At 42.7% G+C, this 10,241-nt stretch overlaps 1 protein-coding gene across 1 annotated transcript; it reads right to left on the bottom strand.

Moving 5' to 3' along the window:
- Positions 1-5,522: 5,522 nt before the first annotated feature.
- On the bottom strand, positions 5,523-9,857 carry cldn1 (claudin 1). The gene is made up of 4 exons (XM_030364957.1): positions 9,460-9,857; positions 7,577-7,741; positions 7,008-7,092; positions 5,523-6,149 (listed from the first exon to the last, which is right to left on the bottom strand). Exons 1-4 carry the CDS (start codon positions 9,680-9,682, stop codon positions 5,987-5,989), a joined length of 636 nt encoding a protein of 211 aa, XP_030220817.1. The 5' UTR covers positions 9,683-9,857; the 3' UTR covers positions 5,523-5,986.
- Positions 9,858-10,241: the final 384 nt, after the last annotated feature.

Below are 10,241 nucleotides of genomic sequence, written 5' to 3'. Positions count from 1 at the left end.
ACAGGAGAAAACAGACAGATTACGTCCACATCACTGCAGTGCGCAGCGAGAGATCTCCAGCTGTGACAAATCCAGAGAGCCCGGTCTCCGGGTCTCCTCAGTCCCTCAGTTAAATGGAAACATTACGGTACATTGCAATCCTTTCAAATACTTTCAGATCATTATCCTAATCGAGGGAAATTCCTTCTTCTCTTTCTCAATCAATTTCGGAGATCAGTCATTGAGATTCACTGCATGTTTTAATTGAAATATCCTACCTGTCATGTTGCAATTAGATTAAACATGTTCATCAGAATCATCCACTGATAAACTTGCAAAAGGCAATCGAGAGGTGTATTAGAGAAAATGAAAAGCAAATAACCAAAATTAACTAAGTTATAAGTCGTATTATTATAATGTATAATTAGGCCAACATAAAAATGTAGACACCTCTGAGGGAAATGTGCTACAGTACTATAACACAGAACAATTGCAAAACATTTACTGCAATGCCTACATGTTGTTATTCAAAGCATGCGTCTCCCACGTGGAAGACTTTCATCAAGAGATTGTATTAAAGTTGGACATATGGTTAGACACTTGAGCAGACATCTTGTGGCTCCGTGACGGTGAATGCGGCGTGGCCGTTTTTGTTATTACTGCATCTGTGACATTGAAGCGCAAAGTAAACCAGGCTCCAGGCCCCCGCCTCTACGGACAGCTTTTAATAACTACTGCCATCCCAGTCACTCTCCATTACAGACACCACTTTGATTAGACCATGGAGGAGGATTTTGAACTTGTTTTCTAGGGTCTCCTCCTGAAAGTCATGCGAGTGGAGACATGCACGCCACACGTCACACGCCAGCATGTAGGCTATAAACCATGCTGTAGACTAAATTAAAATTGTAGGATATAGAGGTTGTGGTAGTTCACCCTAGGGGGTACAAGCCATTAATATTAATGTGACTTAACTCTTGGGGGACACACACACATACAACCTCCAGGTTGTCTATCAAAATATACTGAACACAAGAAGGAGAATCAGATGAATACGGACGCGTAACCGCTGCTTTCATTCTAAATCCCACAGACTGTTCTAGAGTCCGCCCATCAGGAGGAGGGGCTTGCACTGAAACAGATACAACACCCCCTTTTTCCCTATAAAATGTTACCCTGAATGACAAAGATAGCTAAACAAATTGTTGAATGAACAGTAAATTAAGTGAGTTAGATGCTTGTACCATAGTTTACTTGTCCAAATCGTCTCAGGTATACGTCACAAAGTAGTTCATTTAAAATAAACGATACACAACACCCTGGGTTTATCGGCAGGCCCTGCTATTTGTGAAGACGCATTCCACTGTTACTCATAAACCTGTCGGTCGAGCCTCTGGTTGAACATCCAGTCTGGGTTGGCCTTGCAGCAGCAGCCTACTTCAGTAGTAATGTCAGCAATGGAAAAACAAGTTATGAAAAATGAAAGGGCGTACCACGTGTGCATGCACCATTTAATCAAACTAATACTCAAGGATAAGATACACGTCATGGGAAATGGAGCGAAGTATAATGTCTGCAAATATTGGATTACCCCAAGCGATTCCCACTTGTAGCTAATACAGTTACTTAGTACCAAAGTTAAAATCATCCAAGTATTTCCAACCCTTGCATACACCTTCCTGACTTGCTTAAGTATTGCCATGTCTGTCGTTTGAATATACACAGCAGACACTCTTCAAGGAACGTAGCCCTCATCCAATTGGACAAAAATAGTTATTCTCGGTGGACAACATTTAAAACTGCTTCTAAACCGACCACACACACTCCCTTGTTTTTCTTTGTGAGCGGCAGAGGCTAAAGACAACGCTCATCCCGCTGTGTGTGTGTGTGTGTGTGTGTGTGTGTGTGTGTGTGTGTGTGTGTGTGTGTGTGTGTGTGTGTGTGTGTGTGTGTGTTTGTGTGTGTGTGTGTGTGTGTGTGTGTGTGTGTGTGTGTGTGTGTGTGTGTGTGTGTGTGTGTGTGTGTGTGTGTGTGTGTGTGTGTGTGTGTGTGTGTGTGTGTGTGTGTGTGGACAGGTAAGGCGCTGGTAGTTCCCATGGAGATGAGGGTCTGTGTTATTCTCGCACACAGATAGGTAATGCCGGTTTCAAAAAGAAAAAAGAATTATGCGCAAGGCTATGGATGAGAGAGAGCACACACACAACACACATGCACCAGTGCACATACACACACACAAACACGCACACACGCACAACACACCCATTTGGAAACAGATGTCATTGTCGTTCATCATGATTATAATGATAATAATGATAATTAGAGTTGTTCTATGAACAAAGGACATCATTGTTTCATGCACTTGGTTGGTTTAATTAAATGCTTTGCACTTATTAAATAAGCAGCGTAAAACAAGGTCACTATGGAACGTGGATAATATGTCAACCACTCAACTGAGAGAAACACACACTCGCCGCAATATCCAAATATAAACAGAATCTAAATGTGTTTATAAAATGAGTGTAAGACATGGCTCTCCCAGAGGTAGAGGAGTCTTGCGTCAGTATGGAGGGTAGGGTAGAGTAGGGTTAGAGTTACAGAGAACTAGCAATACCAAGTGTCAGGTCAGGAATAACATCTGTTTTATGTGTTCACTGAACGCTGTTGTGGAATGGTGCAGACAGGACTACGTCATATGAGAAGAGCATATGACTAACAATAACAGGATTACACAACGTGTAATGTGCTCCCCATCCCAGCAAGCGTGTTGATTCAGAGGGTGAGAGTGACTTCCAACAATTCCAAATCAACCTCTTTCCAACATGCTAAATGTAAAGTTTCCTGCACTTTCAATACATCAGGATCTAGCGTAGCCTAGGCTTCACAGGCTAGGATAATCAGTTGTTCCAAATCCTATATTCAATGTTAATTGTATGAAAACAAACCACAACAACATTACGTTATGCAATGGAATGCCTACTTAAAGGGTTAACCTAGGGACATTTGGATAAACAAGTCAGAATAAGCTTGATTCTGAAGTATCCAACCAAAGAACTCCCCAATGCACATGACTAGCTTGCCAGCTTTAGCAATATTCAGCAATATTAAATTATTGGACGGTCTAATTACAGACCTGCATGACAGAAATACCAGATTTGTTTTATTTTATTACATCAAATTTAAGTATTTGATATATTGATCGCGGTCTTATGTAAATTGAATTCCAAAAAATATTAAAATATACCCTACCCTGCCTAACCAACCTTATTATATTATCCTGTAATATTTGACCCACATATAGGACCCTTGTTGGGTGAAAGGGAAAAGCATACGCTGTTACTTTGAGTGGAGTAGCAGGGCGGTGGGAATCTGAAGGCTTGTTGCTACCGTACAGATAAAGAATTGAGACATTGAGACAGAATTGGGCCTGGCAGTTATTCAACGAATTACCTCAAACAATGTTGAAACATGTCCGGTATTTGAATGTGCAATTTGAAAAGCTCTAGAAATGTAGCATTAAAAAAAATACAAGGGTTGCAATGTATGATATAGTAGGCCTCCAGGGTATAGCCTAGGCTGGTGGGATGGAGAGGTCCAGTGGCCATTCCTGACGACTAGAGCTTATATATCTTATCTTATATCCATCTTTACAACTCGTATGGATCTTGAAGGCAGGACCAGGCAGTGACATGAGGTTGTCCTTTTGTTTTGACTCAATAATACCAGAGCTATTGTTTGTTTGTTTGATCTCTTAGTCAAATAGTACACTGCATTTGTCTACAGTCTCCATAACCATGTTTACCTGATGGGACCCAGACCAGTTACAAAGAACTACATCTCTATGGATCATATAAAGAGCATGCAGCCAACTTTAACATCCTAAATACATTGTAAATATGTGGCCAATTAATAAGTATCTATGACATAGGTTTCAGGGGGAGAGCCAACATGGAAACAAAACAAAGCTGACCAAAGTTCAGCAACGTAGTTATAAATGGAAAAGTAGAGTGAGGTTGGTGGCTGAAATAAATAAATACAATCTAACATTTGCCTTCTGATTCCTCTATGTTCTCCTTATGCTCCGAGGAAACTAAGTGCACTTCATCACAAAAAGAGTTTGGGGCGTGAAATCTGCTTGTCAACTTTATTCTTGCCATTGTTTTCTCCAACATTAAAGCTAATTTTAGACAGTTAAAGACCTCAAAGGCATCCTGAATGCCTTAAATAACTACTGACCAAAGATGGTTTACCTTTCTTGTTACATCGTATGAAGCTTTCTTGACGGAAGAAGGAGAATACTAGCGTCTGCTTCCGCCTTGTGGCGATGATGTGCCCCTACAACGCTGAGATTGTTGTGCATTATCGTAGTTTTTAAAAAATTCACCCCCATTAAGTTTTTGTATATTTATTAATATTAGTTGTTTTTCTCTTGTAGCTTAAATTAATGTTAGATAACAGCGCTTTAGGTCTGGGCTTAAAGCCTCCCAAAACATGATAGCCTGTGGTTTATTTATAGGGTGTAATTTAGCTTAAGATATTGACCTACTTCATTTACTTTGATAAATATATACAGTTTCTTACTATTGAACGTGTCTGACTGTGATGAAAAAAAAACCGAAGAATAAAGATAAATAAAGCTGACTTTTCCTAATAAAAGATTGCTTTACGTAATTGGTGTGTTGATCGCAAAACCCCACACACTCCAAAAACAAACAGCAGGAACAACAAACGGAGGGTTTGGTGGGCGTAGCAACAGGAATGAGAGGTGATTGATTGATTTTATTTTACCATTTTTACATAAAATATGAACAGCACTCTGTCATACATTGAAATACATATATAGTCAGGGATTGAACGTGTCTGACTGTGATGAACAAAACCCAAAGAATAACGATAAATAAAGATGACTTTTCCCAATAAAAGATTGGTTTAAACCATTTTAAAAACCTACCTTTTCTCTCTTGCTTTTAACTACCCTTAACACCCCACTCCATTCCCCATTGCCGCTGTTTGAATTCTTACATTTTTTACTGTATTGCCCTTTATTTTGCCATTTAAAGTGCTCTAAGTCAACTCCTGTAATTAAATGTGGTATATATATAAAAGTGACTTCACAATAAAGCACGACGGCTTATTTCCATTGTGGCACCTGTAGGGCAGGAGAAGAGGGCAAGTAGCAAGTTTGGTTCTGAGTTTGAGTCATTGTCTTGACGCTTGCAGACAGTCCTACCAGCCAGGTCAGGACAGGTTATCTGTGAGGTATGCAGCCTGGACAGTTTTGCCAGACTTGGCACGATTTCCCGCCCAATCTGGCTACACTGAGCCTGGAAAGCCGCACCCTCACGGCTTCTTTTCCCTCGCCTGGGGCTAAAGGTTTCTCTCTGTGTTTTTCTTTCTAAACGTTTAAACTGGTGTTCCCGCCGATTGGATGTTAGGGTTGAACCTATTTCATGAGTCATGTTTTGTACAATTACGTTGATTTTTAATTAATTTTTTGAATTCGAAAATGTTCTCAGTTAGGAGGGAGATAATATATTTTCCGCTTCTAAAGTGTTAGAGGTTTTTTCGAGCCATCTTTATTTCAAAGTAGGAAGAGGGGACATTTATATATTTCAGATGAGTTTACAATCTGCACAGAAAATAACAACCGTGACAACCAGGTACACACAATGCCTCCTGCTCTATGGATTTACATCAGAAAAATGTGTATTGTGGAACATGAACATCAAAGCTAAACTTTCCTTCTCGCACGCCTTGAATATCATGAGGTATTTAAAAAAATCTCATTCATCACCTCATCTTATACGGGGTCGGGTCGCGGGGGGAGCAGCTCAAGCAGAAAAAAATGTATTGTAAAAAATATATCTCAGAGCAATGTTGTGACCAAAAGAAACAATAAAAAACCAAACCAACATACAATAAAATGCCTTGGAGAAAGACATCCCCACATGGAGCCTCGGGGGTACAGGACCGCCGGCTCTGGGCCAAGGCCGGGGGGGGTCCTGGCCTGCTAGACGTAGTCTCTGCCCGGCTGGCTGGGGTGGGCTGCAGACGGGTACCCTTTGCCCCTCCCAGAGTCACTCCCGCCGCACTTGCAGCAGAGGAAAGACCCGCCGATGACGAGCAGACTAGAGGAGGCCCATCCGACGAACAGGGCCGCCCCGAACTCAAACCTGGAGCAAGGAACAAATGGCATCGCTTTAAATGAACCAATCGCATCGCTTTAAATGAACAAATGGCATCGCTTTAAATGAACCAATGGCATCGCTTTAAATGAACCAATGGCATTGCTTTATATGAACCAATGGCATCACTTTAAATGTGTGCAGGTATTGTTGAAGACATCTTGTTGTCCTGGTTTTGCAAAAGATTGTTATAAAAGCATTATGACATGTGAGATGATTCTCATGTTACATAACTTTAGTCTTTTTTTGTGTCTGTTAGCCAAAGCCGCTTGGAATTATCGTAGAAAATGTATATGTATTTATGAGAGCAAGTATGGCTTACATGTATTTGGATAGCAGCAAATATGCAATTATATGTCTCAAACTCAAAGCACTGTCCGCAAGTTTGTTTTGCAGTACAATACATACAGTATTCTAATATGGTAACGTAGGATGAGTGTATTGCAGTATCACTGCTTCCATCTATATCCTTTATCCACCAAATGACATAGAATCACAACCCCTGCATTATTGCCATCAGAATACATTATACTGAATCTTTCCAAACAATATTGTGCTACATTTCACGCATCAAATAAAATATAGCTGCCTAATGTACGGCTTGGTACGGTACATACACCCTAGTGTCTGAACACTTCCCTTTGCCATTCTGACACGCAGACGCACTGATGGCCAGAAGAGCAGTGGGACGGTGCCCCCCTAGACTAAGGACCAGCTGGACCCCTAGAGTAAGGATAAGCTGGACCCCTAGACTAAGGATCAGCTGGACCCCTAGACTAAGGATCAGCTGGACCCCTAGACTAAGGATCAGCTGGACCCCTAGATGAGCTACAGCCAGGTTCTTACTTGGAGTTGGTGGGGGTGAAGGGGTCGTAGAATTCCTTTGCTATTCGGTGACCGTACCAAATGGTGGCTACCAGACCACACAGACCTGTCACAAAGACACATACACTGTGTTTTACAGAAGGATTCAAGATCATCTACTAAAAATTGATACACACAAAGAGAGGCAAATGATTACAGCTTAAAGATATTTGAGAGTCAGTGACAGCACACGCATATATGCTTGTGTGTATCTCTGTGTGTGTGTGTGTGTGTGTGTGTGTGTGTGTGTGTGTGTGTGTGTGTGTGTGTGTGTGTGTGTGTGTGTGTGTGTGTGTGTGTGTGTGTGTGTGTGTGTGTTTGTGTGTGTGTGTGGGTGTGTGTATCTGTGTGTGTGTGTGTGTGTGTATGTGTGTGTGTGTGTGTGTGTGTGTGTGTGTGTGTGTGTGTGTGTGTGTGTGTGTGTGTGTGTGTGTGTGTGTGTGTGTGTGTGTGTGTAGTTGTATTTGCATGCGTGTCTGGGTTTGTGTGCGTGTGCATGTATCTGCTTGTGTGTGTGTCTGCGGTGTGTCTGAGTGACCGGGGGTCCTCACCTGAGAGGATGAACAGGATGCCCCCGATGAGCGCCACCTTGTCCTTCTGCTCAGGCTGGTCCTCCAGGCAGGTGGTGCAACGCATGCCCACCACCGCCACCAGGACGGACACGAAGCACAGCACGATGGACGTCACCATCAGGCCCCGCGCGCCCTGCACCATGCCTGGACACACGCAGACACACACACACACACACACACACACACACACACACACACACACACACACACACACACACACACACACACACACACACATACATACACACACACACGCACACACGCACACACTTCCATTGTGATTTGTTTCATTTCACACACCTGTGTTTTAGATTCAGATTCAGAGTTATTTGATTACGTCTAGTGTACAAGTATACAATAGTAAAATTATCCGGCTTGGTTCCTCAACAGCCACATAGCAGCAACAATACAAGATAAAGTAAATTAAGATGAGTACAAATAAAATATATAAATATAAGTAAATTGTGTGTGATTGACAGGCATTAGGAATTCTCAGAACCAATCAGGGAAGAGAGGCTCTGATTGGTCAGGAACGAGGCAGGAGCGGTCTAAAACCAACTTATCAAGAGGTAGGCAGTCAACACAAAACAGATATTCTCACAGCGCATTTCCCTCAATAGTTGATGGATGCCTACATGCCATTTCTAATACATTACACTAAACATCAGCGCCTGAATCATATCTACAGCTCCTTTGGTGAGCAGGTATGGGTTAGACATCTTGCTCATGGAGGCCTGTAGGTAGCGGCAGACATTGGGGATTGAACCAAACACCCTAAACACTAGGCTAGTGTGCCCCCAGGGATGGATGGGTTTGGTTGGATCACATTCATTGCTTCGGGTTTAGCTTTGCGTAAGAAAAGCCTTCAGCCATTAGAAGAACCCACTTTATCGAGAGGCACAGCACAGACACAAAGAAAGCCCGCTTTTTGCTTTACGTAGGCAGGCAATGGCATGTGTTAGTGCAGTGTATGAGGGCATGTGTAAGGTGTGTAAGTGCATGCATAGGTGCATGGGTAAATCAAGTAGCCCAAGAATGAATGAGACAAAGAGATATTCTAAATTTGTTGGGTTACATACAGCACCTCCTAAAAACCAGCACCAATGAGGCAGTGGCGCCACCATGGGGTGGCGAGGGGTGGCTACTGCCACCCCAAAATCATTCTTTGCCACCCCATTTGCCACCCCTAAGACAATTTTTATTATGCATATTTATTTAAAATATATAATGTAGTCTAGATTATATTATAATGTAGTCCCCCCCCCCCCGGCCAACAATCGCTGCCCGGGATGTTTATAGATTTGCTGTGGCCCCCATTGGCCACCCCTGGAATAATCTTCTGGAGGCGCCACTGCAATGAGGTTGATTAAAAGGCAGATGCAACGTGTCTGTGGCTCTGGCTCTGGCTCTGGCTCAAGCTCAGGCCCCCCTCCCCCCCTGCTCGTCTCAACACGCCAGCAGCCCTGTCGGAGCCAGCAAGGTCACACATTCCTCACAACAACTAAAAACTACCAAAAGAACTACAAAAATCTGAAGTATATTATATGATATAGGATATAAATGATATCCACATTTAATTTGTAAAATAAAGTGTAAGCCTTTGTCAAAGCGATATCCTTTCACGTAAGTCAATATACTGTATACATATACACACACACACACACATATATATATATATATATATATGTATACATACATATGTATAGATGGGTTTTAGGTGACGTATACGTTTTCTTTTTATAAATACATATATGTACTTATATATATACATTCTGTTATGACCAAAACAAAAACTGTTTTTTTTCTTTTTACTGTATCTTTGAAATACAGAGACTATAAGTTAAGGCTTAATGTAAATGTACCTGGTATTTGCAGAAGTGAATCAAACACTTTGCATTGGATCTGCCCCGTGCTCTGCGACACACAGTTCTTCCACAGTCCTTGGTACATGGCCTGGGCGGTGATGATGTTGTCCCCCACGTAGGAAGAAGCCTTCCACTGCACCATAATGGTGGCGGCGATAGAGCCGATGAACCCCACGAAGGCCAGCGAAAATCCCAGCAGCTGCATCCCTGAGTTGGCCATCCTGGCTCCTGGAAAGGTCAATAAGTAGAGACTAAACGAAGGGGAAACAGTTCTAAACACCAAAGTCTGCTGCAGCAGGCAGGGTCCCTGGTTCTGCTATGGGGGAGGGAAGGTGTGGTATCTTTGACCTGGCTTGTTGGGACAGGTCTGGCTGTGCTTCCATCTATGATGAGGGGGACTGTGGGGGGAGTCATTTTCTGGGTTTGTTTCGCCTTCTGTAAGTTTAGTAGAGGAAGTGAAAGTCATAGAGCCATTTGAAAGGTTTCGAAAACATTGAATGTTGCCAGGTGTCAGTTTGGCAGTATAAGAAACCGGAGTCTGGTTTTGTTATGTAAGAACAAACGTAACATGCACCATTTATCTGGCTCCAGCTAGCAGCCACCATCCACAAGGCCCAGGCTCAAGCAGCAGCTAGCAGCCACCATCAACAAGGCCCTGGCTCCAGCAGCAGCTAACAGCCACCATCCACAAGGCCCTGGCTCAAGCAGCATCCACCAGGCCCAGGCTTCAGTCGCAGTGACCTGCCAAGGACAGAAAGCTACTCTCCCATGAAGTGCAC

The sequence above is a fragment of the Gadus morhua genome, chromosome 8, assembly GCF_902167405.1.
Source record: "Gadus morhua chromosome 8, gadMor3.0, whole genome shotgun sequence".
NCBI lineage: Eukaryota > Metazoa > Chordata > Actinopteri > Gadiformes > Gadidae > Gadus > Gadus morhua.
The sequence above is the reverse complement of the archived record's forward strand: the minus strand, read 5'-3'. Positions and strand labels throughout refer to the sequence as shown.